Source organism: Homalodisca vitripennis, chromosome 1 (genome assembly GCF_021130785.1).
Source record: "Homalodisca vitripennis isolate AUS2020 chromosome 1, UT_GWSS_2.1, whole genome shotgun sequence".
Lineage (NCBI taxonomy): Eukaryota > Metazoa > Arthropoda > Insecta > Hemiptera > Cicadellidae > Homalodisca > Homalodisca vitripennis.
The window spans coordinates 143,763,726-143,788,150 of record NC_060207.1 but is presented as its reverse complement, the minus strand read 5'-3'; the positions used below and the strand labels follow the sequence as shown (position 1 = coordinate 143,788,150).

The 24,425-nt window shown below is 33.9% G+C and overlaps 1 protein-coding gene across 2 annotated transcripts in view; it reads left to right on the top strand.

Moving 5' to 3' along the window:
• The window catches only part of LOC124372737 (ubiquitin carboxyl-terminal hydrolase 34), a 145,936-nt gene that overhangs the window by 31,818 nt on the left and 89,693 nt on the right, over positions 1 to 24,425 (top strand). Inside the window, exons 14-22 of one of the 2 annotated variants that reach the window (XM_046831156.1) lie at positions 2,288 to 2,444; positions 9,177 to 9,344; positions 11,647 to 11,774; positions 12,537 to 12,773; positions 13,273 to 13,574; positions 14,336 to 14,537; positions 21,249 to 21,372; positions 21,689 to 21,877; positions 22,934 to 23,122. In XM_046831156.1, coding sequence (XP_046687112.1) covers positions 2,288 to 2,444; positions 9,177 to 9,344; positions 11,647 to 11,774; positions 12,537 to 12,773; positions 13,273 to 13,574; positions 14,336 to 14,537; positions 21,249 to 21,372; positions 21,689 to 21,877; positions 22,934 to 23,122 — 1,696 coding nt within the window. Of the gene's footprint in view, positions 1 to 2,287; positions 2,445 to 9,176; positions 9,345 to 11,646; positions 11,775 to 12,527; positions 12,774 to 13,272; positions 13,575 to 14,335; positions 14,538 to 21,248; positions 21,373 to 21,688; positions 21,878 to 22,933; positions 23,123 to 24,425 lie in introns of both variants that reach the window. The other variant, XM_046831150.1, reaches the window with a different exon arrangement.

Here is a 24,425-nt window from a genome sequence, read left to right as displayed (position 1 = left end):
TAATGTAAAGTTTTTTATAATTATTTTTCACTTTGGCATACAATTTTACTATGTAAACAATTTTATATTATTTTTCTAAGGCTACCATCGGAAAGAGCAACTAAAACTAAACAAATTCCATATATTTTATTTTATTTTTACACAAAAAATAAGAAGTGTGGATTAAAAATATAATATGTTGTCCGCGTCAACTTTTGCCCTACATATAGGCCTAATGTTTGAAACGCTCAAGAGAAAAGTAATACACTTACTATTATTAGCATAAATGCTTTACTAACTTTATTATTATTTATAAAAGAAAAAAATTCAAGCACAGTTAACACTTTTTTTACCTAAATAATTGTTTTATTCACTAATAAAACTATAAAAATGGTGAAGTAACTCATCATAACCTGCAATGTTCTTAATAGTTTGTAACTTAGTAAAATATAATACACACGGAAAACACAAATGAAAAATGAAGTAATGCAATGATTTGGAATACTAATGAAGTAGTACCTCACAATTATAACACAATTTAATGGATACCATCATATAAGGGAGCGGCCTACTTCAATAAACTTCCAGAATCCCTAAAGAATGAACCACCCAAACGTTTAAAAAAAAGCATTAACTGCCTGGCTACAAGAGAGACCCTTTTACTCAGAAAGTGAATTTTTAAACTTGTAATTTAGATTAAGCTATGTAATTTTTATACAACCATGAAATCTGTACCAATGACGCATGTACTGTTCTCACGAACATGTCAATAAAGTGTATTGTCTATTGTCTACAATAAGATAAAACAGAGTAAACAAAGCACAGCGTCAGTTCGCTTGCAACGTAAACATCAGAACTGACCTTTTTATTTCACGTCAATGACGTATTAACAGCTGGTCGTCGGAAATTAAATATACAAATATCGTTACTCTATGGCTTTTGGATGAACTGTCATCGTTTGCAGCCAGTAAGTTGCATAAACTGAACCAAAATATATATAAATACGCTGCACGACGTAGACGCTAGCACTTTTAGACATAAACGCAGCGTCTACGACGTAGACGCTATAGCACTAAAAGGGTTAATTTCAATATTTAGTAGTATATATTTTTTAAATCTCCAAGTTAAATAAGTGATTTCTTGAAAATTTACTTAAAAGTTAGATATTGTGTGTGTAAGCTTTAGTCATGCCCTAAGGTATGGATCAGTTTTGACCTAATTTGGAATGTGGGGATAGTTAAATAAAAAAAGTATTTTTTATTTTTTGAAAATGTTTGATAAATGTTTTTACCAAAAATATATTAAAACCGCTTAGACAATTTTGATTAATAGTTCATTTAATTGTTGAAAATGGTTTTTACCACTCCTATGTAACAATTCTTTTTATTTTAATTTTGTATTAAAATACTGTATAACTAAGTAACAGCCATGAGGATTCAGAGTATGTCTAAACCTTTACATTGTTTGAGTCATACCACACCATTTCTAGAACTGGTTTACCAAAAACAGAGTACAATATGGTAAATAAAAATAGAAAGTTTGTGGCATCTTTTGGTGTTATTTATTGTTTATGCAAGTGTCCAAAAATCAGTATTGGTGAGGAGTTTTAGCCCAGCTTGAATATTAATTTTCCCTACTCAACATGCAATATGAAACATTTATTCCTTAGGCAACATCAGATATCATGCTCTCCATCTTTTACAGTTATTCATTGACAACCAAATTCTAATTGTTTAGTTTTGGCTGTTGACGGCTGATCATTAATTTGAACATTTTTACTGTTAAGATAAGATTTATTGCACAGAACTAGGAGGTAACAAAAAGATAGGAATTCAACTGCCAATATAATATTAACAACAGTAAAGATTAAAGTTTCTAGGGTATGTAATTTATGTAAATACATACCCTGTTTGAAAAATACAAAACAACTGTTTGAAAAATGGACCTTGAGGATACACATGTTTAATTATCAAACCCCTAAAGTAGTAAAAATAATACAATAAGACCAAAAATCTCAATATTTATAAACAGTGTTATGGCCGAATTGAAACATTTGGTTGAAATGACTTTAGTCAACTCATAAAGTATAAAAGATTTTTTTATTTGTAATAGATCAGTATTTAGTTAGTTGGTGAGTTTGTTTTGAAATGATATATATATATATATATATATATATATATATATATATATATATATTTTCACAGTAGATTTTACTCTATAATAGTACAATATTTTAGCCATATCCAATAGTACATTATGTAAAAAATGTATTAACAGTTCATAAGAAACTTATTTCATTGACCTGCAGTGAAATGATGGAGGAAATTTTGAGTGTGGAGGATGGTGATGGGGATGGAAGCTTATCTTCAAGGATGAGCAACAAGTCAGAGAAGAACATGGCTGACTTTGATGGAGAGGAGTCTGGATGTGATGAGGAACTCGCACAGTTTGCTGCTAGAGCACAGGTTTGTCTAATTTTAGACCAGCAGATGTACTCTAAAAGAAGAGATTTTGCATTCTATCAACTGTATTCTCAATTATTTGAAAATGTTTCCCTTATGTAGTTTTGAATTATTTCTGTTACTCTTCTACCTTTTTTATGCAAATGGGACCCACCTTCAGTAGTTTTTATTTCACAATGCGCCATATTTGTACAAGGGTAATGCAAAACCTTTTCTTTCTTCAGCTCTAGAGACTCCATCAACATTATTCTTTTAATAAACTGTACTATTAAAAATAACACAGCAAAAAATACTCAACATCCTGTAACCTTCACAATCTCAATGACAATTAATGTGTATACCAACTCAAAACATGTACTGTCCGCATCTGACTTGTTTGCGCGCGCGGGGTGAGGGGGGCGAGGATGAGGACTCCCCTCCACAGACAATACGTCACCGTTGTCCCGGCAACGGCGCTACTAGTCACCTCCGCACATTCGCCCGCGAATACCTTGTAGTAGAGAGTTGTAATTTCACCAGTGCACCTCAAATTTGTATTATTATGTTTTAATGTATAACATAGTGTAAATTCATTAGGTGAAAGGAAGTTTAATTTAATATAGTGTATATTTGTGAGTTTTTAGCTTTTCAAAATGGCTTCGGTTCGCAAGAAGGGACAGACAATTCACAGTGAGGCAAGGGATGTTATAAGGCGAGATATTCAAAAGTGTGATGAAGAATCAAATACGGGTACTCTCCAACATAGACTGAAGCAGAGTAATATCCGGGTAGCTAATTACACGGGTATATCAGTGCAAAGTGTAACATCTATAAGGAAAGAAGGTGTCGAAGCCGGTAATGAAGCCTTAAGTACTCCTGGGAAAAAAAGACCATATTCAGAGGAAAAAAAATTTCACATCGATGAATTTGACCAGAGAGTGATTCGTGATACCATTAATGATTTTTACATTGTACAAAAGAAAGTGCCAACGGTACATAAATTATTAACGGCAATTAAAGAAAAGATTAACTTTCCTTGAGGAGAACACACTTTACGACGCTTACTTCGTACCATGGGGTTTAAGTGGAAGTGGAAAAATCAGGAACGTTTTAATAGAACGGCCTGATATAGTAAACTGGCGTGCTCATTATTTGCGAGAGATACAGAAGTGTAGACACGAGGGTAAAGTTATTGTGTACCTAGACGAGACGTGGGTGGACAACAATTTAACTTTTGGAAAATGTTGGAGTGGTCCTGGTGTTCCTGGCGTCTTGACAAACACGAGTTCATCTAATAGACTAATAGTGGTTACTGCCGGCACGAAAGATGGATTTCTTCATGACTGCAATTTAATTTTCAAAGCTGGCAGAGCTACCGGTGATTACCATGGTCAAACGAATGGCGTTAATTTTGAACGATGGGTTCACGAAAAACTATTGCCACATCTTCCAAAAAACAGCATAGTTATCCTTGATAATGCACCATATCACTGCCTTCAGGACAATAAACCTCCTTCTAAATATGCAGTTAAAAATGACATGGTTGAATGGTTAATTAAAAATAATATAGCTTGTTCCACGACTATGAAAAAATTTGAACTGTACGATTTAATAGTGCAACACAAACCTCCACAAAAGATTTTCCGTGTAGATTCTTTACTAAAGGCACATGGACATTTAGTAATCCGTTTACCACCTTATATGTGCGAGCTAAATCCTATAGAGTTAGCCTGGGCTACCATGAAACGCAAAATTAAAAATCACAATATCGAAGGTGATTTATGTTTAACAAAACTTGAGGAAGTGACAACACATGCTATGAACTCTGTTACCAAAATAGACTGGGAAGGTTTTACAAATCACACCCTAAAACTAGAGCAGGACTTCTGGATAAAGGATAGATTAATAGAAGACGTCATTGACCACTTCGTTATTGAACTTGGTGGCGTGGACTCCAGTGAAAGTGACGACCCCGATGACGACGACCAGAGTTCTTCTGAATCAGATCTCGCATGTCCACTCGACTAAGGGGTAATTCTAAGCAATATATGGGTAAACCTCGATTTTTCTCATATTACAATATAATGTTCCAATAGTCAATTAGAAAAGGAAATGACTAGAATTTCTTGCCGGAAAGCAGTTATAGGGAGCAGGCAACCGCCAGACGGTCATATATTGCTTAGAGTTACCTATTAGTGATCAGGGGCACTGACGTGATCTGGGCTTCAAATTTGGAACTACTCGAGTAATTTTTTTTTCTAAAAGAGCAAGCAGCGCGAAGCGCTGCGCAGCGGGCAGGCATCGTGCGTGATCCTTTTTTTATTAAAAATTTCTGATAAATTGTTATTACATATTACAATATAATGTAGGTAATGTATGTAAAACAATTTTAAACACATAATTACATTGCTGGAAAGCAAAGTAAACCAATATAATCTGCCCAATACAAAATCTCCGTTAAAATCTGGTAAAGGAATCTGTGTCATTCCTTTGGCCTGAATCAATTCAGTATAGACGAAGATCACGCACGATGCTTGCCCGCTGCGCAGCGCTTCGCGCTGCTTGCTCTTTTAGAAAAAAAAATTAACTCGAGTAGTTCCAAATTTGAAGGCCAGATCACGTCAATGCCCCTGATCACTAATAGGTAATTCTCGCGGTTGCCTGCTCCCTATAACTGCTTTCCAGCAAGAAATTCTAGTCATTTCCTTTTCTAATTGACTATTGGAACATTATATTGTAATATGAGTTGCCTGCTCCCTATAACTGCTTTCCAGCAAGAAATTCTAGTCATTTCCTTTTCTAATTGATTATTGGAACATTATATTGTAATATGAGAAAAATCGAGGTTGACCCATATATTGCTTAGAATTACCGACAAAGGTTAGAAAACAAAACGTATTTTGTGTCATATTTTGAAAAATATACGAACTTTTTATTATAATACGTATGGTTTCAAGTCCCAACATTTTTCAAGATAATAAGTAAAACAACTTCATGTTGCTTCTTTACAGTTTTAGGATAAGAGTAAACAATGTTATAGCTCATGTAAAAAATGTCATTATACCCTAAATATAGAATTACTTAAATACACCAATTTCCTGGCGTTATAATGTGACAAGGCAAATAGCTAATAGTTTTAGGACGGGTAGTAGTGCGGGAAGTGACAGCTGGTCGACAGCCTCAGCCAATGGTAGGTGCATTCCTTGAGCTCGCAAACAAGTCAGATGCGGACAGTACTATAGTTGCAATTTGACTCTGAAAACCATTTTTAAATTATCAATTCAAACTTCTTATACAAAAACTTACTATCAAAAGTGCATACGGTGGATATTTACCAAGCAAGCAATTTAATGGCGTCTGTTTAAAATATGAAAAAGAAAATTGCTCAAGGTTGAGTTAATAATAAATTGACTGCTTTTTAAAGGTTTGAACATAATTTTATAAGGTAGGAGTATGCCAAACCATGTGCCACGTAAAACGTCACTGAGTTTAGAGTGTGCTTTATCTCAACATCTTGGAGGGATGTGGTTCATCCCATTGTCCAAAAACTGCCTTTACCTAACTACCACCTGAAACTACTGAAAAGTTACCTGTAATCATGCCAGGAGGATTGCTGTCACTCCGCTGTTTGATGGCAATGGATGTATCCTCTAGTTACCCTGGCCAGATGGGGACATCTATTGAAGGGACACAAATCTTGCCTATGTAGAAGTGAGGTTTCCTCTGAACTTCAAGCTCATAGCTTAATTTGTCCTCAATATATGCTTCTCAGTGATAGACTTTACTATCACTCAGTCAAATCCCATGAAGAGATACGTACCATCATCAAACTTAATCTTGCCTATTTAGAATTGAAGTTTGATTCAAAGTCTATAGCTCTACCAGATATCGAAAATATTCCCCTGAGTAATAAGCTTCACTAACATTCAGTCAAATCCCATAGATTGAGACCTATAAATTAGTCAAATTATAGTATATACAGTATTATTGAACTTGATCTTGTGAATGTTCATACAAAATTTCAAGTCTATAGAACGTTTTTTTCTCAAGATATCCTGCATAAGACAGTCAGATAGAAGAACTGTGCTAGCCCACTGAGTAGTTGCAGAAATTTCAAGCGTATAGGCCTAGGTCAATCCATTCTTAAGATATCCTGCAGTAAGTTAAACTTCGCTAATGCTCAGCCAAATCCCATGGAAGTACATGCAACACCATGAAACTTAATGTTACCTGTATAGAAATGAAATGTCATGCAGTTCCATCAATATCTCAATGGGTTTTAATTCAAATCATGTGGAAAGATAACGGAAGTGAAATTTGTTGAATCCTCCAAGTATTAGGCTTTGGTAACACTTACTTAACCAATGCTTAACATTTTTTATCAAACTACATTTTTTCTCTCCGTCATATTATACAATATCTGTCTACAGTTTGCAAAATTTATGTACACTCTTCTTTGTAACTTGGACAGTATGAAGCCATTTATTTGTATTCAAGTAAAATACTATTTGTAAGTCAGCACTGCCAAATACTCTCCCTTGCGAAAAACTGGTATCCCAAGTGCTCTGTCGTAAGTTTAAATTCTATAATATTTTTTCAGTGTAACACTTATGTTATAAAGCAAGTTATAAGAAGTTTATTAATACTCATGTAAATCCTTTCTACCACCCCACAATTTTCAAGATTTTGCTAGGATTACACCAGACCTGGGAATGATATTGTGGAAATCAGTCATTAAACTAACACAGGAATTTCATGTTTCCTCTACAGTACTTGATCTCACACTGAACTGTCGCAGTCAAGCAGTGATAGTGGGATACTAGTCACTCGTGCCTGTGCCACAATACTACCATACGGTGTCCGCATATTGTGTGTAGGGTGAATGTGTTACTCAAATCCAGGATTACACATAAATAACTTTATGTGATTGTAACTTATGGACACATTACACCTTGCAGCACTATTTGTGATCTTTACTTTACTAATGGTGAAGGAGAGTTAAACATATAAGATTCTGGTAAAAATATAGAAAGTATATTCAGTGAAGGTAATTGAGGAACGAACAAAGATGTAGGAGAATACCTTTATTAAGTAATAAACATTGTTAGCTATACTATACCAGTAGGCGGCTGCGGCGTAACCGACCGGCTAGAACCGGTATTGGAGGGGTGGGGCGAGCCTACTCCTTCCCATATTAGGCATTGAATACGATCCAGTCACTCAGTGAGTCACAGCGCTCTGTTCCGTACAGTACTGCCGTGTGTGTGCGTCGCATTTCAATATGACTGAACATATTGAGCAGCGCATTTGCATTACATTTTGCCAAAAACTTGGCCATTCAGCATCAGAGACGATTACTATGATACAGAAAGTTTATGGTGATGTGTCTATGGGCGATACACAAATAAAAGAGTGGTTTAGGCAGTTTAAAAATAGGTGCATATCAGTGGAGAGTGATGACCGATCTGGCAGGCCTTCAACGGCCAGAAACGCTGAAAATGTTGAACGTGTTCGTGCAGCAATTAATGAAAACCGTCGATTGACTGTCCGAGAGCTGGAAGAAGATTTAGGAATACCAAAATCGTCAGTTTGTAACATTTTACATGAAGATTTAAAAATGAACCGTGTTTCGGCAAAATTTGTTCCTTGGTTGCTGATAGAAGACCAAAAGAACTGTCGACTTGAAATCGCACAGGACAATCTGGATTTGATAAAAAATGATCCAGGGCTATTTAAAAAAGTTATTACTGGTGATGAGTCATGGGTTTATTTATGGCTATGACCCTGAAACAAAGGCTCAATCTTGGAAAACTCACAGTGGAAAACTCACAAAGAGCAACGGGCGAAAAAAGCAAGACAAAGTCGAAGCAATGTCAAGACAATGCTGACAGTTTAGTTTGACCAGGACGGCGTTGTTCATCACGAATATGCTCCAAGAGGCCAGACAGTGAATAAGGAGTCTTATCTTGAGGTTCTAAGGTGGCTACGAGATGCAGTGCGAAGGAAACGACCTGAACTGTGGACAAGCCGTGACTGGATCCTGCACCACAATGCGTCAGCTCATTCCTCAAATCTCATTCAGTGTTTTTTGGTCAAACACGACATCAACCAACTACGACAGCCTCCCTACACTCCTGATATAGCTCCTTGTGACTTCTGGTTATTTCCGAAATTAAAAATTCCTTTGAAAGGAAAAAGATTTGACGATGTTGAAGAAATAAAACAAAATGCGACGAAGGACCTGTTAGCCATTCCACAAAATGAATTTCCGGAGTGTTTCCGGAAGTGGGAGGAGCGTTGGAATAAGGTAGTGGCTTGTGGACGGGAGTACTTTGAAGGGGACCAGATTGCCGTTGCCGCTGAGTAACTTCAGTTCATGCCAGACGTCAAGGTTGGATACTTTTTGGACACACCTTGTATTCTGTGTTCCAATATTTGACTAAAATTAATCCAAAAACTACTAATACTATTCAATGTTTTTGAAAATCAGTTTATCGTGATTTATATATTTTTATGTTTATAGTCGTAATTTTATTTACTTTTGACTGAAGAAGAGGTTGAATAAGTAAAAATCGTGTATTCTGTGATTTTTTTACCGATTTATTTACTCTCACAGATAAGGCTCCTATGACTTTTACATTAGGCAATTACCTATTTCCTCAGGTCTTGTTTTAATTAAAGTTTGTATAATCTCAATAAATTAATTCCTTACTTTTGACAAAGTGTTGAGCTCAGTCGGTGAATTGTTTTGCACAGATGTTACAAGCCCACCTGACACCTCAGCAGCTGGGACAAATGGCCAGGATGCACGCCAATAAGGTGGCACTCCACCACTTGGCCCCTGTCTTGTCACAGTTCAACCTGGAGAATGTGTGCAAGCCTGGTAACACGTTGCTTTGGGATCTGCTACAGGATGATAAGATTGTGAGTACTTTTATTTTAGGTGCAGCATACATGACTTATGCAAACTAGTCATTATTTTTAAATCACTATAATACTTTAAACTACATAGTTTTTTTAATAAATCATATTTATTCGTCAATGTCATCTCCTTTTAGGGATGTATACATTTCATTCAATGTTGCTAAAATGTTGTACCTGTTCTGAATAATAGAATTGGAAAAAGTTAACAAAATAAGCATGGTTTCTGCAATTTTGTTGTTTTTAGCAAAATCTCATTACTGACGGACATTTTTCTTTGTTGGGAAATTTGGTCCGACTACCTCCATCTGTAAGCCTAGTGGTGGAACTCTTAAGTCTTTAAAATAAGCGACCACAATTCCATAAGAATGAGATCGTGTACATTTGTAATGGAAAACTGTTTTGATGGAGTATGAAGAGCAAGTTCATTTTACTATTTAAGGTAGTTCCTCTTCTTCTTAACATCAAGACAGCAAAATTATAAAAAAACGTGGGCACTTTCTCAACCGCGGACAGATTCAATTTAAAGTATTCAATGTCACAGGAAAAATGTGTTTGTATTTTTACAGACTGTACTGTATTAATAATTTTTACTAAACGTAGTATACTATAGCAATGCAGTTCATATTACCAGTTATTTGGTAAGCCTGTGAGGGATGGAAGGGGTTAAACATGGAAATTATCTTACTTTAGTTTTGGTGGCCCATTAAGTAGGTTACATTAAGAATAGAAGATGATTATTCCATGAGATATTATTGTATACCTCAGCCATGACCTAAGTTATGGACCAGTTTTGACCAATAGTTCTTTAGTTAAATTCCATTAACCAGAAGATATTTAATACAAGTAACTAAATATGACTGAATACTAAATTTAGTATGTTTGAAAGTAATGGTTATATGTAATGTAATAAAACCAAGAACAGTGCTATGGATAGACTTGGACACTATTGTTTGTTTCCATATGTTATACGATTTAGTAGAATTATGAGATATTGGCTTAAAAGCATTAAAAATATTCAAGATCAAAGATAAGTATGTTGAATTAACTCTTCTACATGTTTCACGGGACAGTCACATCTGACGAACAAAGCTGTTAATTCTTTTCATGTTAATGTCACATTTTAGTGCAGATCGTAAGCATATGCTATCTAGCGACATTGGTTTAAACTACTTCCGGTGGTATTTTATATTGTTAAAAAGAGGATATTACATTCTTTATTTTCGTCTTTACAGAAAACATATTTCTTTTTATTCCGCAGTTTATAGAAACTAATTAGATTGCTCAAATCATCTGTGTTGCAATATCATTTCTCCTCTGTTGTTTATTACATTGTGTGTTATGAGTTCTGGAAAAACAATAATTGTTTTGTAATAAGTTTCTATTTAGTAACATATGTACAGGTTATTAGTTTTTCTCTAAATACTATTTAAAAGTACAGAAAGTGCAAAATGATGACACAGAAGTGATTTAGTGGGCTTGTGTTTGTGAGTGTTGTAGGCTAGACCTAACCGTGAAAGTTACTTGTTTTTCATAACGTTAATAACTTTGGGTAAGTGCTGCATTATTTCTGATTTAGACATTTATGTATATTTATACTCAATTACATTATAACTAAAACATGTTGTTATATTCATATTATCAGGAAAACTCCCTCAGCAGGCTATAGGTGAGGTCTTGATAATCGCTATTAAGGGTTAATGACATTTTCTTGAGAAAGTTATGTAAACTCTTTTTAAAAGATTTAATTTTAAATACCCAAAACAATATTTGCAACTGGTTAAGAGAATACTGTAATACATGGGAAGACAACCAGTGTACCAAACTATTATAAAGCTATATATAAACTATAAGAACCTCCATAACACTTTAAACAAATTCTAGAGAAAACGTATTATTCTAATTTCTAAATAATAAGTATTTAATTTGTATGTTTAGTTCCTTTTACTAATATTTATTATGGTTTTGTGTATAAATCTAAGGTAACATACTTTTGATAAAACAGGAACAAAGATTAGATTGTTTGATTTTAAACAATTTGTTTTGTTAAGCAAACTTTGGTTTTAATTTAATGCCACTTGTTTTTTATACCTTTGTTAGATTTTATGTGTCAATCAAGAAAAGTATATGTAAGTACTATAAGTCAAATTGTAGTTAATTAAGACTTTATAAGTTTTTTTATTAATTTTGGATTTCAAGTGAGATAAACAAGTGAAAACATGTAATTGCATTTGCTGTTGCCTCTCACTACTTACTTATAGACCATGTTGTCATGGAGCTAAAACCGATGTGAATGTTATTTCAGAATCAGCTAGGAGAAGGCTTGGCACTGGAAGCTGAGAAGGTCCTGTGTAACCTCCTGTGCTTCAACACGGACAAGCTGATCCGTATGAAGTTCATTGAAGGCTGCCTGGAAAATCTCGCCAAGAATTGGTAAGTTGATTTGGATTTTATGTAACTTGGTATGCAAGTATTATAGTATTATAGATGAAACTGGACACCACATAAAAAGAGAGTTTTAAATTTAGAAATAACATGTTACTATTGTTTATTAATAAGTAATTATGTTTCATTTACCAGAAATGTAAGCTACTGTTCTGAAAGGATCAAGAAGAGAAATTTAGTATGCCTAGTAGTATTGAGTGGATTTTTTCTGTGTAGTGAATTGATGCTTTTCAATGCCTTATAATATAAAATATTTCTTGTTGATAAATAGATAATTTACGGTTTGAGTGTTAGAGTACATTTTAGCCAGTAACTCTTATGACATAGAAAATGTGTACTGATAATTGACACAACTCTTTTGTTCGAACAAAATGTCAGTCAGTCAGGTATAGATTACAAAGAACAACAAAAATCCATAATCATACAATTAAAATAAAACTTGATGTAATTTCTGTCATTTGTTTCACAATGAGAATATAAGAAGTCATGTTGAAGAGCTTAAGTTAGCAACTAACATTCAAAAACTGTAATAATCTAACAACAAGTTTTTAATTACTTTCAAATTATAGGTATCAAATTAAAAGATCAAAATAATTAAACTTTTTAAGGACATAATTTAATTAAAATATTGGTTGTATGTAACTGTACACTGGCGTACCTTATACATTCCACATGGATCACTCTCATTTCAACAAAAAATTCAGAACAATTTTCCAAAACCTGTGAGAAGTTGGTGATGAGTGATTGCAGGTCTGTGGTGGTATCATTGCGGCTGCTGCCGAAGCTCTTCGCATCGTTCCAGCACTTTCGTGGTGGTGCGGTGGACACCCATCACGTTACCCTGTGGGCTCTTAAGGAACACGCCATGATGGAGCGGTTCTTTGAGAACCTACGGGCGGCCGGACCCTTGCCTCTCACACACGTCCAGGTGCGGCTGCAGTTCCTCACGCATATCTACTCACCTCTGGGCCTGCCCGAGTATATCAGGTCAGTATGCATGCTTGTACATTTAAATGAGATTCTTAAGATTCTCTGTAATACATTGAAGACAAGAGATTTGCAAGTACCACTTTTTGTTTAACTGAGTTAAACATTGTTTTTATACCTTGCTTACTCTTTCCAACTTAAATATGTAAAGATCTTTTGTTTGTCATATATGTACTATCCACTTTCTTATTGTGAATGTATCAGAGTGTAATGAGTAATATATGATTAATGCAACTTCTCAAGGTTTATAGAATCTGTTGGGTAGGTTTAAAGATGATGTAGCAATCAATTTGCCTGAATTACTTAATAACTAATCTATTGACTAATGACATTAGTAACTAACTGTTATGAATTAGGTGTTCAACAGTCAATTAATTAGAAGAGTTGGGCAAGGATTCTTTGTCCTTGATTTAAAGAAAAGAATGAGGCAAGATGAAGAAATGGGTTATTTGTTTTACCTACAACAAACATTAACAGAAATAATTATTTACATTTTTAGACTGAGTGTGGAAGAACTTGACACACTATGGCAGTGTCTGGCTGGCGACCCAGAGTGCTCTGATGAGTTCTTCAGCTGGCTGTTGCGCCAGGTCAAGTCCAAGGACCAGCATGCATTGCGACAGGAGACACTTAGACACCTCTACTCCAAGAAGCTGCCTACCTTGCCTCCAGAGACCATCTCCATGACGGCTCTGGACTTGTACCAGCAGCTGTGCAACATGGCCCGTGGCTCCTCCGCTCACCTTGACACTCCCAACATGGACCACCTGTGGAAGATCGCCCTCCGTGTCAACAATACAGGTGACGATTTCTTGAAGAGATGTACTCTGGATTTCATTAGATTTTGATTATAGCTAAGTGGATATAATGCTTTGTTTGGAAATCTGACATTATCTCACTTATGTTCTTAATCATGAGATTAGGCATTCAAAATAGAATCCAAAATGATATTTATAAAAGAGTTTTTAATTAATTAATTAAGAACCTTAAGGTTAATTTGCACTTTTTTAGAGATCAAAATCTGTGTGACATTTATAATTGTATTTAATAAATGACATATGTTGGATTTGTATCACTAAATTGTTAAATTAATAAATTGTTAGAGTATATAAATGATATTGCACGAATAAATACCATTTATTTTTTTCTATGAAGTTATTATTATTTATTGAAACCAAAGTTTGTTTGATAAAACCAATGGTTTAAAATCAACCAATATATTTTTTGTATCTGTTTTATCAAAAGCATGTTGCCTTAGATTTATACACAAAAATCATAATAAATATTAGTAAAAGGAACTAAACAACAAATTAAAAACTTATTAAAAATTTTCCAATTGCTCCAAGAGTCTTTAATAAAATGTATTATTTAGAAATGTCTAAATTAGAATAATACATTTATTACATAATATTTCATACAAACGTGAGGAAAGGAAATCTACACATTGTAATTTCTGTTCTAAGTCTTATTAAATAACAATTCAAACTTAAGATGTTAAATTAAATTCCTCTTACATTAATTTCATATAAAGAGAAATGTTAATTGTGTGAATGTCTGTGTAGATGTGAGCATGGCAGCCATACAGTACCTGAACATTTACTACATGGGCAGACAGCTGGAGCAAGAGTCAGAATTTGTGTGCCAGTGTATGGCCAACCTGACTCAGGCCACACAAGATCTTCAAACTAACGAGGAAGCAAGTCTGCTGTGTATACAGCGTGCTCTGCTGCTGCTCAACACACACTTAGACACTTTCAAACGCAGGTCAGAGAATATACACTTTACTCATCTCTCTTAATAGATAATAATCAGTATTTACCAAATTCTTTGTATGAAGGTTATTTTTGACGATGGAAGGATTGTGAAGGAAACAGGATTTTTCCGGACATTTGCCATCGTTCAGTGAAACAAGAAATCAGTAACACTACGTTTTCAAGATCTGCAATCTGACCTAGAAGAGATCAGTACCTGAAGAAGATCAGATTGCAGATCTCGAAACGTAGTGTTACTGATTTCTTGTTTCACTGAACGACGCCAAATGTCCAAAAAATCCTGTTTCCTTCATTTACCAAATATTTTTTCGTACATTTTTGAGAGAAAGAAAGATTTAAGATTAATCATAAACCTCAGAACTCAAAACCACCATAAGTAAAAAATGTATGTATATATTTATTTATATTGTATTTGCACATAACTGGAATGAATTTTGTTGAAGTTTGTTTTAGTTAACTTTTGAGATAGTGCCATTTGCATGTGTGTATAATTTTTAAAATAAATGTATATTTATATTTATTTATAAATAAGTACAAATGATCTTTTATTACATCTCATATCTTATTTTTTTCAAATTCAAATTCAAATTCAAAATTTCTTTATTCAGCCATGTAACAGATTACAAGAATAGCGTCACAATAAATCTCATATAAATTTATAATTGCTATATTAAAACATAAAAATCAGTTTTGACACTCACTGAAAAAGTAAGATTTGGCTATGTAGCCTTCTACAGAGTAAGTTTAAAACAATTTTTAAATCAAGACAGTTATTAGTTAAGGTAATTATTAGGTAATTTAAGGGGATTTTATACATTTCTAAACATACCCAACAATACTTAAAATGTTACTTACATATTGAAACAAAAAAAGTCTTCAAAAGAATACAAGGATAATGTTGATAAATAATTTTTTAAGTAGTTTTTTGAATTTTTCATAATTTTGCTCATTTTGAATATTGAGAGGAAGGTTAAACAAAAATTTTGTGCCAATAAAACCAGTTTTCTTTTCATAAAACTTCAGCCTATGTTGTTCCACATATCTGCTACGTCTCTTAAATTATGATCATGATGATTTAAAATACTAATTGGGTTGTTGTATTTTTTTACGTATATAAAACAGTTTCATAAATGTATAGATCATATACAGTTAAAATTTGAAGTTGAGAAAAGTATGGTTTCACTGTATTTCTTTGTTTTAGGTTAAAAAATTATTCTTAGAGCTTTTTTTTGTTGTAATAAGATTCTGTCCAAATTTCTTTTAGTTGTGGCTGCTCCGTATATTCCTATATTGTAACTTACTTACTTACTACTGCCGGGGCGTAACAAATCTCAGTCGATTCTTTGCATCATCTATGAGCCTCTCTTCCACGCCATCCTGTCTTCCGCCAGATCCACAGACCCTCCACACCGGGTCACATCTTCGACCACTTGATCGCACCATCTTATCTTTGGCCTACCCAAAGGGCGCCTTTCCTGCCGGTACCGCCTGGTAGACCTCTTTTAACCTTGTGCCCTCCTGTCTCCGATGTACATGTCCCAGCCAGCTAATTCTCTTTGCCTTCACCAAAGCCACCATATCAGGATCTTGGTATACATTGCGTAATTCTCTATTTTTTCTTATTCGCCACACCCCTTCATCACATATTGGTCCAAATATTTTTTCTGAGAACTTTATTCTCAAAAACAATCAACCGCCCCTCATTTTTCTTCGTTAATGTCCATGTTTCACTTCCATACATTAGGACTGGTTGAATGATTGTTTTTATAAATTCTTATTTTGGAGCATTGTGACAACAATCTTGACGTAAAGAGTTTTGTACACGCCCCAAGACACCTATTTGCATTAGCTAATTTGCTTTGTATCTCTATATCCTCCACGTTTTTGCTGTTTATTGTTACACCCCAAATATTAAAACTTTCTACACAGCCAATCGAGTAGTTGTCAATGCTTAAGTTTGTTTCTCACATTTCCAGCAATGTCTTCCAAAATGAATAATTTTTTTAGTTTTATCTTCATTTAGCTCTAAGCCTACTGTTTGGACATTCTTTAATAAAACTTTTTGTTTGTGTGGAGAGGTCATCTAAACTTTCTGACAAGAGATCACTACATCATCCGCAAATGCCATTACGTTCAGGTCCACTCCTAATTTAACCCCTCTTTGTAGTCTTTTAACTTTTGTAATGCCTCTTCCACAGCCAGGTTGAAGAGAGTGGGAGAAATCCCATCTCCCTGTCTTACTCCAGTGTTGATAAGGAAGTTTTCCGACATTTTCTCCATCTATTCTTATTTTGGCCTTTGAGTCACTTATACACATTTTTGACAGTCTTATCAGTTTTTGCGGGATTCCATGTTTTTCCATCTTCTTGAATAGAGCATTCCTATCTATGCTGTCATAAGCTTTCTTGAAGTCTATAAAAATTCCATAGAAGCCTTTGTTGAACTCATAATATTTTGAGATTGCCTGTTTAAGTAGGAAAATATTTGATCTATTGTGGACCTGCCTTTCATAAATCCTGATTGCTGTTCATCAATTATTGCTTCAGTATAAGGACTTAATCTTGATAGTAATATTTTTGAAAATATCTTGTAGACGGTGTTCAAAAGAGATATTCCTCTATAATTAGAACATAATTGTTTATGCCCCTTTTTGTGCAGAGGAATTACCACTGCTTCTCTCCATACCTCCGGTATAATTTCCTCTTTCCCATACTTTTGTAATAAGTTTATGTATTTCTTTTATCAGGAAATTTTCCTCCACTTTTAATAATCTCACTTGTAATTCCGTCTTCACCAGGAGCCTTATTGCATTTAAGCTTCGCTAACCGCGTCTTCTACTTCTTGCGTAGAGGGTGGCATCACCTCCGGTTTGCCAGATACATCTCATATCTGGCAAATGTAAAATAAGAAATAAAATTAATTGTAGCCTCAAATTCAGAACATCAATGTAGAGGTTCAAATTAAGTTTAGTGCATTTCTGGTATCAATTATTATGAGAGACTAATGTAAGAGAGTCTGTTGGTGTATTAAGTTGTAAAATTCAAAGTTCGTTGCAAAAATGTTTTAAATTCAAAATATTTTAAATTAATATCAGTCTAGTTGGTTCATTTGTTCAAAATAATGAACCCCAACAGCATATTCGAAATTGTATCCATTTGCATTTGTGCAAAAGTTTTAATTCGACTATTTTCCAACATGGCTCATATACATAACAAAATATTAAGTAATTGAAACAATTTTGATTCTTGTAAATTTGTTGATATCTCTAAAGATTTCCAGCCAGGTAGCAGCTGTATAAAAAGTTTTTAATAGTATACAGCAAGGAATGGTGAACACTATAATTGTCATAGTTTCTTGTTGATTCAAACTAAATTTGTTTTGCTAATTTATATTGTATCCTATGCTAAAACTAAAAAAATTTTGCTTAGCAAAATACGTATCTCTGGTATTTCACTACATAAATCAAAATAGACACTTTTTTAACCTCTTTTTTATATCACTCCTGGTTTTACGATGGTGGAAATGGTGCATCATAGACCAAAATGAAAATTGTTAGAATGCTAGGTCATTTCAACAATTTGTATGATTTCTTGGTGTTATATATTTCATGAGATTTCAAAAGTTTTAGAAATATACAGCAACATTGAATTATTATGAGTGTATAAGTGTACAAATATAATTACCAATTAATTGTAATTATATCAAGCCCACATTTTTAATACAAATTCATATGCTTACAAAGATTGTTTTGTAAGGTTTCAAGATAACGAACCCCAACAGCATATTCGAAATTGTATCCATTTGCATTTGTGCAAAAGTTTTAATTCGATTATTTTCCAACATGGTGGAATAGATAGATTTGGATAATGGATTGTGTAGATATTTGAAAATGTCATGAGTATATTAATATGCTAAACTTTCAGAGTCATCATACCATCCGAATTTTACAAATTAACAGTCTTAACAGTAAATCTTTAGTTTGACATTTCGAGATGACAGATCTACATATAATCTACCTTTCTCTTCCAACTAAACCAAAATGAATATTAATATTTAAAATTAAATTATATTGATTGGAAAAAGTTACAATTTTTACTGATAGTCTTCTCGGTATGTGCTTCTATTAACTCTGGTCTGTTGCTTTCAATTTAAAATTGAAAAAAAAACATTTCTTGTTAACACACAGAACCCATCTAATCATAAAGCAAAACAGAATTATTTATCTAAATTTTAAATTTGTATGCACAGCTACATTGTTCAATCAGTTTTAAAATAGCCTAATTGATAGTCAATAATCAATATTCACTAAATTATTTAACAAAAATATAATCATTGAAGGCTCTTGGAGCAATTGAAATAATTATAAACTAGTGCAGTGGTGTCCTGCTAATCCGAACCAATTGGGACTGAACCCAGTTAGAATTACGCAATTGTTCGGATTAGTCGGAATGACAGAAAAAGCATGAGAATGGGTTTATTTTGTTATAAAATTATCAACATTTATTAAAACACTGTACTGTATTTCATGTGACAAATGTATTGGACCACAAATACTACACACAGTTTATAAGTTACAGTACACCGTAGTTCACTATTGTAGCGCACATTGGACATTTTCTACGTGCTACGGACCAGACTGTACTCCCCCAACTGCCTCGTAGAACAGCTGCACATTGCACTGTAGTCTGCAGTGGTCGGCACTGGCAGTATGTCGTATGTTGTCCAGTGCAAACATCAATGCCACTGTTGTGATTATTTGCATAATAAAAGTGTGAGAGCTGATTGTTATAACAAGTAAGCGAAAGCATCACCACCGTTACATTTAAACACAAGCTAGACACCCTTCGCGTTTTCACTCAAGAATCAATGGAGTGGGGGGAGAGAGGAAGTAACGACGAGAACCTGAGTGATAAAGGAGAATTGGTGCCAATTAGGTGCCACACCTTTGCGTGTGGCACTAGGATTGTTAGAGAAACAGGCTACTGCTACACCTGCTAATATCATGTTTATGACACAATAGCGAAACTAAGCGTCATCCACTATACTCTCTTCATTGCGACAAAAGACAATTACTGAGTTCATGTCTTTTAACAATTAATATTGTACTTAACAATAATACCAGTACTATACTTCCAGTTTTTCTTTGATTTTACTTCTTTAATTTAACTCATACTTAACATGTAAGTTCAATTTGGTATTTTATTGATTGATATACTGTACTGTACCGTACGCAGTTTGTCTTAATAAAGTAATGAAACTTTTTTTACTAAATGATGCATCCATTTTTATACTGTAGGTAATTAGTTGTAATCGTTGTAGTTAGTGTATTATCATTATAAATAAATATAAGAACTACCACTTTGACCTGTTCAGATTGACTTGATGTTTGGATTAGCGGGACTCCACTGTAGTTATTAACCCTTCAACGCGTTATTTTTTTTTCATGGTCATACCCCCTTCTGCGTTGATTTTTTCTGGCGGTTTTTTAGAGATTTTGTGTTTTATAAATAATATAAGCAAATTACCCTAGTTTATAATTATTTTATTATACTTCTATGTTGTTAGGGTTTAAAATTAGCCAAATGAAACAAAATTAACCTACTTTAGGTTAGTTTATTAACTTTACAGTGTTCCCAAACCATTTCAGAACCAAAAGAAAAACCAGGTAGGCCTAGGCCTACATTTAGGTCTGCATCACCTCCTCCTCTTTCAACAACATTGAACTCATTTTGTACTACAATGTTTTCACCTAGCCTATTTTCAATATCATCATCACTATTTTGTCCAAAGTCTAATACTTCAAACTCAGCTTGAGCAAAGTCATTGTCATATCCATCGTCGTCGAAATCTTCATCTGATTCAAGGTTCAAAAGTCTGTAAATTTCACTGTCTCTTTCCACTAGGTGTCCTTCAAGATTACTCATTTTCAATTGATTTTAAAACATTTTACAAAAACGATAACAGTTTTAAAATAAATTCCCTAAAATATGCTAAAATATTTCCCTAAAAGCTAGCTAACCTACAAACCATTCCCAACTCATGTTTATAAAAACACAACAAATTGTTCCTGTCAAAACAGGATTTCCTTCTTCAAAACTATATAGTTAGCTTGTAAAACTAATAATAATAACTAAACAAAGGAACATAAAACACACAAAAATATGTCAGTAGAACATAACCATCACACTAACAATGACTGTAAACAACAACAAACGTAAGCTGACAAACGATCGGCTGCACGGCAATGACGTCGTCTTGAATGCAGCTGATTTCTCAGATATTTGTTCTAAAGATCGATTTTTCGAGATATCGACTCAATTAATCGAAAGTTTGAATCTTCTCCTTTCGATTGGTATAAATTTTTCATTGAAAACATTCAATAGTTGTCTGTTACAGCTACAAAAATAACCGACTACTCCATGACGTACTCAGTACGGCAAAACGCGATCTCAAGTGAAAGTGTCATGACGTACCTAGTACGGCAAAACGCGTTGAAGGGTTTAAAAACAACACTTTTCCAATATTATTTATTTGTTATTAGAAAATAAATAATATTGGTAAATTATTGTTTTAATAACTACTAATTTTAAGTATAAACATGCTCTCCCTGAAGATTTTTATTGATAAGCTTTGGAAGAAGAACCTGGTATGGTAGGTTTATAAGTCCAATACTAATCAATAACAAAAGTCATTCTGTGTGTAGATATGCGTACCACCTTCGCCGTTGGACTATTGAAGGCCATAGTCTGGGTAGTCATGTCATTGGAGAACGGGAACGTGGCGCACAGCTACGCATAGTGGTCCAGCCTGCTGGCGTACAGGACAAGGTTGGTCGAGTATAAATATATTTTGAAACTTTTATCTTTATTTATACCACACAGAGGAGAACCGTGTAAAAGTAAGAATACTTATCAAAACTATGTTAATATTTATTTTTCTTCTATAGCATGAAAGGAGACTGTTTATTTAAAATCCATTCATGTAAAAGTAAAACTTGTGGTGCTTAGGAGTTGAATATGAAAAATTATTGTCCCTATAGAATAATTTGAGAATGAGAATTAGAGTTGAACACTGGATATATTGTCTTAGAGACTAACCTATTGTAATCAGTAGAAGCACTTGTGAACATGGTTGTTGCATCAGGTGAGTATAGAGCTGCTGACAACCGACTACGTAGCAGAACTCAGAGCAGAAGTGACAGTGTGGTGGGAGTCACTGCACTCCAAACCCTCGGTTAATGACGGACCTATCCGCATCATCACACAGGGCCAGGAGCTGACCACAGAGTTTGACGAGAAGACACTTGGAGAGATTGGTTTCAAGGACATGCAGGTTTGTTAAGGATTGTTATTGATAATTGTAGTTTTAAAAGTTTTCTAAAATTGTTATTTTGCTAGTATTAATACTAACTGAGTTGAATCTGTGAATATTTGCCCAAGGCTTACAGATACAATAATACAGTAACATATTATAGGTTTGTGATGTTTAAAATGTAGTGTACATTTATGTTAGAATAGGAGGAGGTACCCAAAAGTAACTGGAATGCAGTGAGCAGGGATTGTGTAGTACACACTCCTTTGCAAAACTCATTGTCAGTTCAATGCCACCAATAGGCTTTGACTACTAGGGGCTCGAGGAGCTTGGTCACTTGGTCACTTGGTCAAACCGTGCACCACCTTCGAAGATTTGTCTTTGGTATATCATGTTTAGTGAACAATTTGTGTTGCTCAATTAATTAGTATTGTTCAATTGCAGTACATAAGTGTTCATGGTATAAAATCGATACAATGGATAGATTTGTTTTGAAAAAAACTGAGGCTAGACTTCAGCGGCACATCATCACTACTGGTAATACTTATTGCTAACTTCACTTCTACCGCTAGTTCTTCAGTCTTGCTTTCTTCATTTTGTTATGGTGAGAAAACAGTAAAAAGGGGTAAGGGGGAGAACATTCCAAAATTCTTGCTTGAAATATTTTCAATGGATTGAATGGGACGCTCCAACTGATAAGGTATTCTGTGAAATATGTAGGGAAGCAAATTCCAAGGGGTTATTATAAGTTAGTATATTGAAGAGTAATTTTATCCATATCAGGTTTTGTAACTGGAAAAAAGCTTTCAAAAAGATTAAAGCCCACAAAAATTCTGAAAGTTACAAAGAAGGTATCTTGAAATTGGCCTCTCTCTAGTCCTAGTGTAGTGTTTGAATGAACAATGATTACCGATATGAAGAAAGCACGCTCTTGTCTTATAGCTATTTTTACTTTGTTAAAGTTCGAAAGTTTAAATTTTGAATGGTAATTCAATATGAGAATAACAAACAGATTATAAAAAAGAACTAAATGAGAGGTGGAATCTACACGTCTATATAGCTAATTTATTTGTGTAGATGGTGTACATCTCAGTGGGGGCCTCCAGGCAGAAGAAGCGAGGGGATGCTAATGACACCCCCTCAGTTCTACCACCACCCCCACGAGAGTGTCTACCTACTCTGCTACTGTTGTTGCCCAACTACTTCGAACAACTTTTCAAGCTCATGCAGACACTCAGTGCGATGAAGACACAGGTTAAGGGAGGGGTAAGTCATCACAGGATTGTTTGACATTTTTATATAATCAGTAGAGAAGAGGTGCCATCATTTAACCTTTGTGATCAGCAAAGTCAAAGTCAAAATGTCTTTATTTACTCAGCAAAAATCATGTATATAAATAGTGTCAAGTATGAAGTACAAATACACGTTAATGATCATAATTAATGTAGCCTACTTAGAATCACTTAAAAACTCATTAAGGTAGTAATAATGAGTGTTTAACAGAAAAGGTTTCAAAGCTTTTTAAAATTTATTCTGATCCGGTTGTTTTAAACTTAATAGGTAGTATTTTCCTTTGTTTCCAAATGTGTTATTTTTACTTCAAAAAGGAAGCCTATGTTTTTTTATGTTAAAACCATTTCTATGCCTTATACACTGTAGAGATGCATTTCAAAGTGCACACTAATTATGTGTGGATTATTTTATAAAAGTTTTTTTTTTTTTCAAAAATATATTGTTTATGTACCGTCAATATTGTAAACTTTAAAAATGTTATCTTATGTGATCACCATGCTTTAGTTTGAACATTGTTCTAACCGGTAGTTTTTGAAGGATTAAAATCGTAATTTGGATTTTGTTCTAAAGGATTTGTTCATCTTATCCAAATTGTCACAGGTTCCGCCATATACACACAAAGCAAAAGAAACATGGCAGTGTATATGAGCAGGATAGGTCATTTTTAATATAGGCATGCTACATAAGTTTAACATTCATTTAATAAATAACATTAGTTTTGCATACATTTAAAAATTAAATTATTTCTTAAGAAATATTCTTGAATGTTTGAGAGTTGAATTTGGAGAGTTGAGTAAGTTGTTCGATTTCTTTATAATTTTTGTTGAAACAATCAAGTTGGAATTCATTGACAAAATGTATGAGTTGACTCTTAGTCCCTGTAATATCATCCAAGATACTAGGAAATCCCTGAAGATAACATAGAAATAATTCAGGTCCAAGAATTGCACCTCAGGTAATTCCTTGCACCACTCTTAAGTTTTCTTGATTTGACTTTACTAATTTTATTCTTTCTAAGAAATGGTGTTTCTCCGTATTGAAATGTTTAAAAGTTAGGAATCAAATCAATCTAAATTAAATCCTTTGATGCCAATTGATTCTACTTTTTTTAGTTAAATACTTTAAGAGATAGAATAGAATAGAATATATCTTTATTGAACATATTCTTAGAGAATAGAACAAAGGTCAGTGTTTATGTCACAATCAGTGTATGAGTCAGTGTATGTAAATTACAAAGCACTTGTCCTCACTGAAGGAACTCCTGGACACTGTAGTA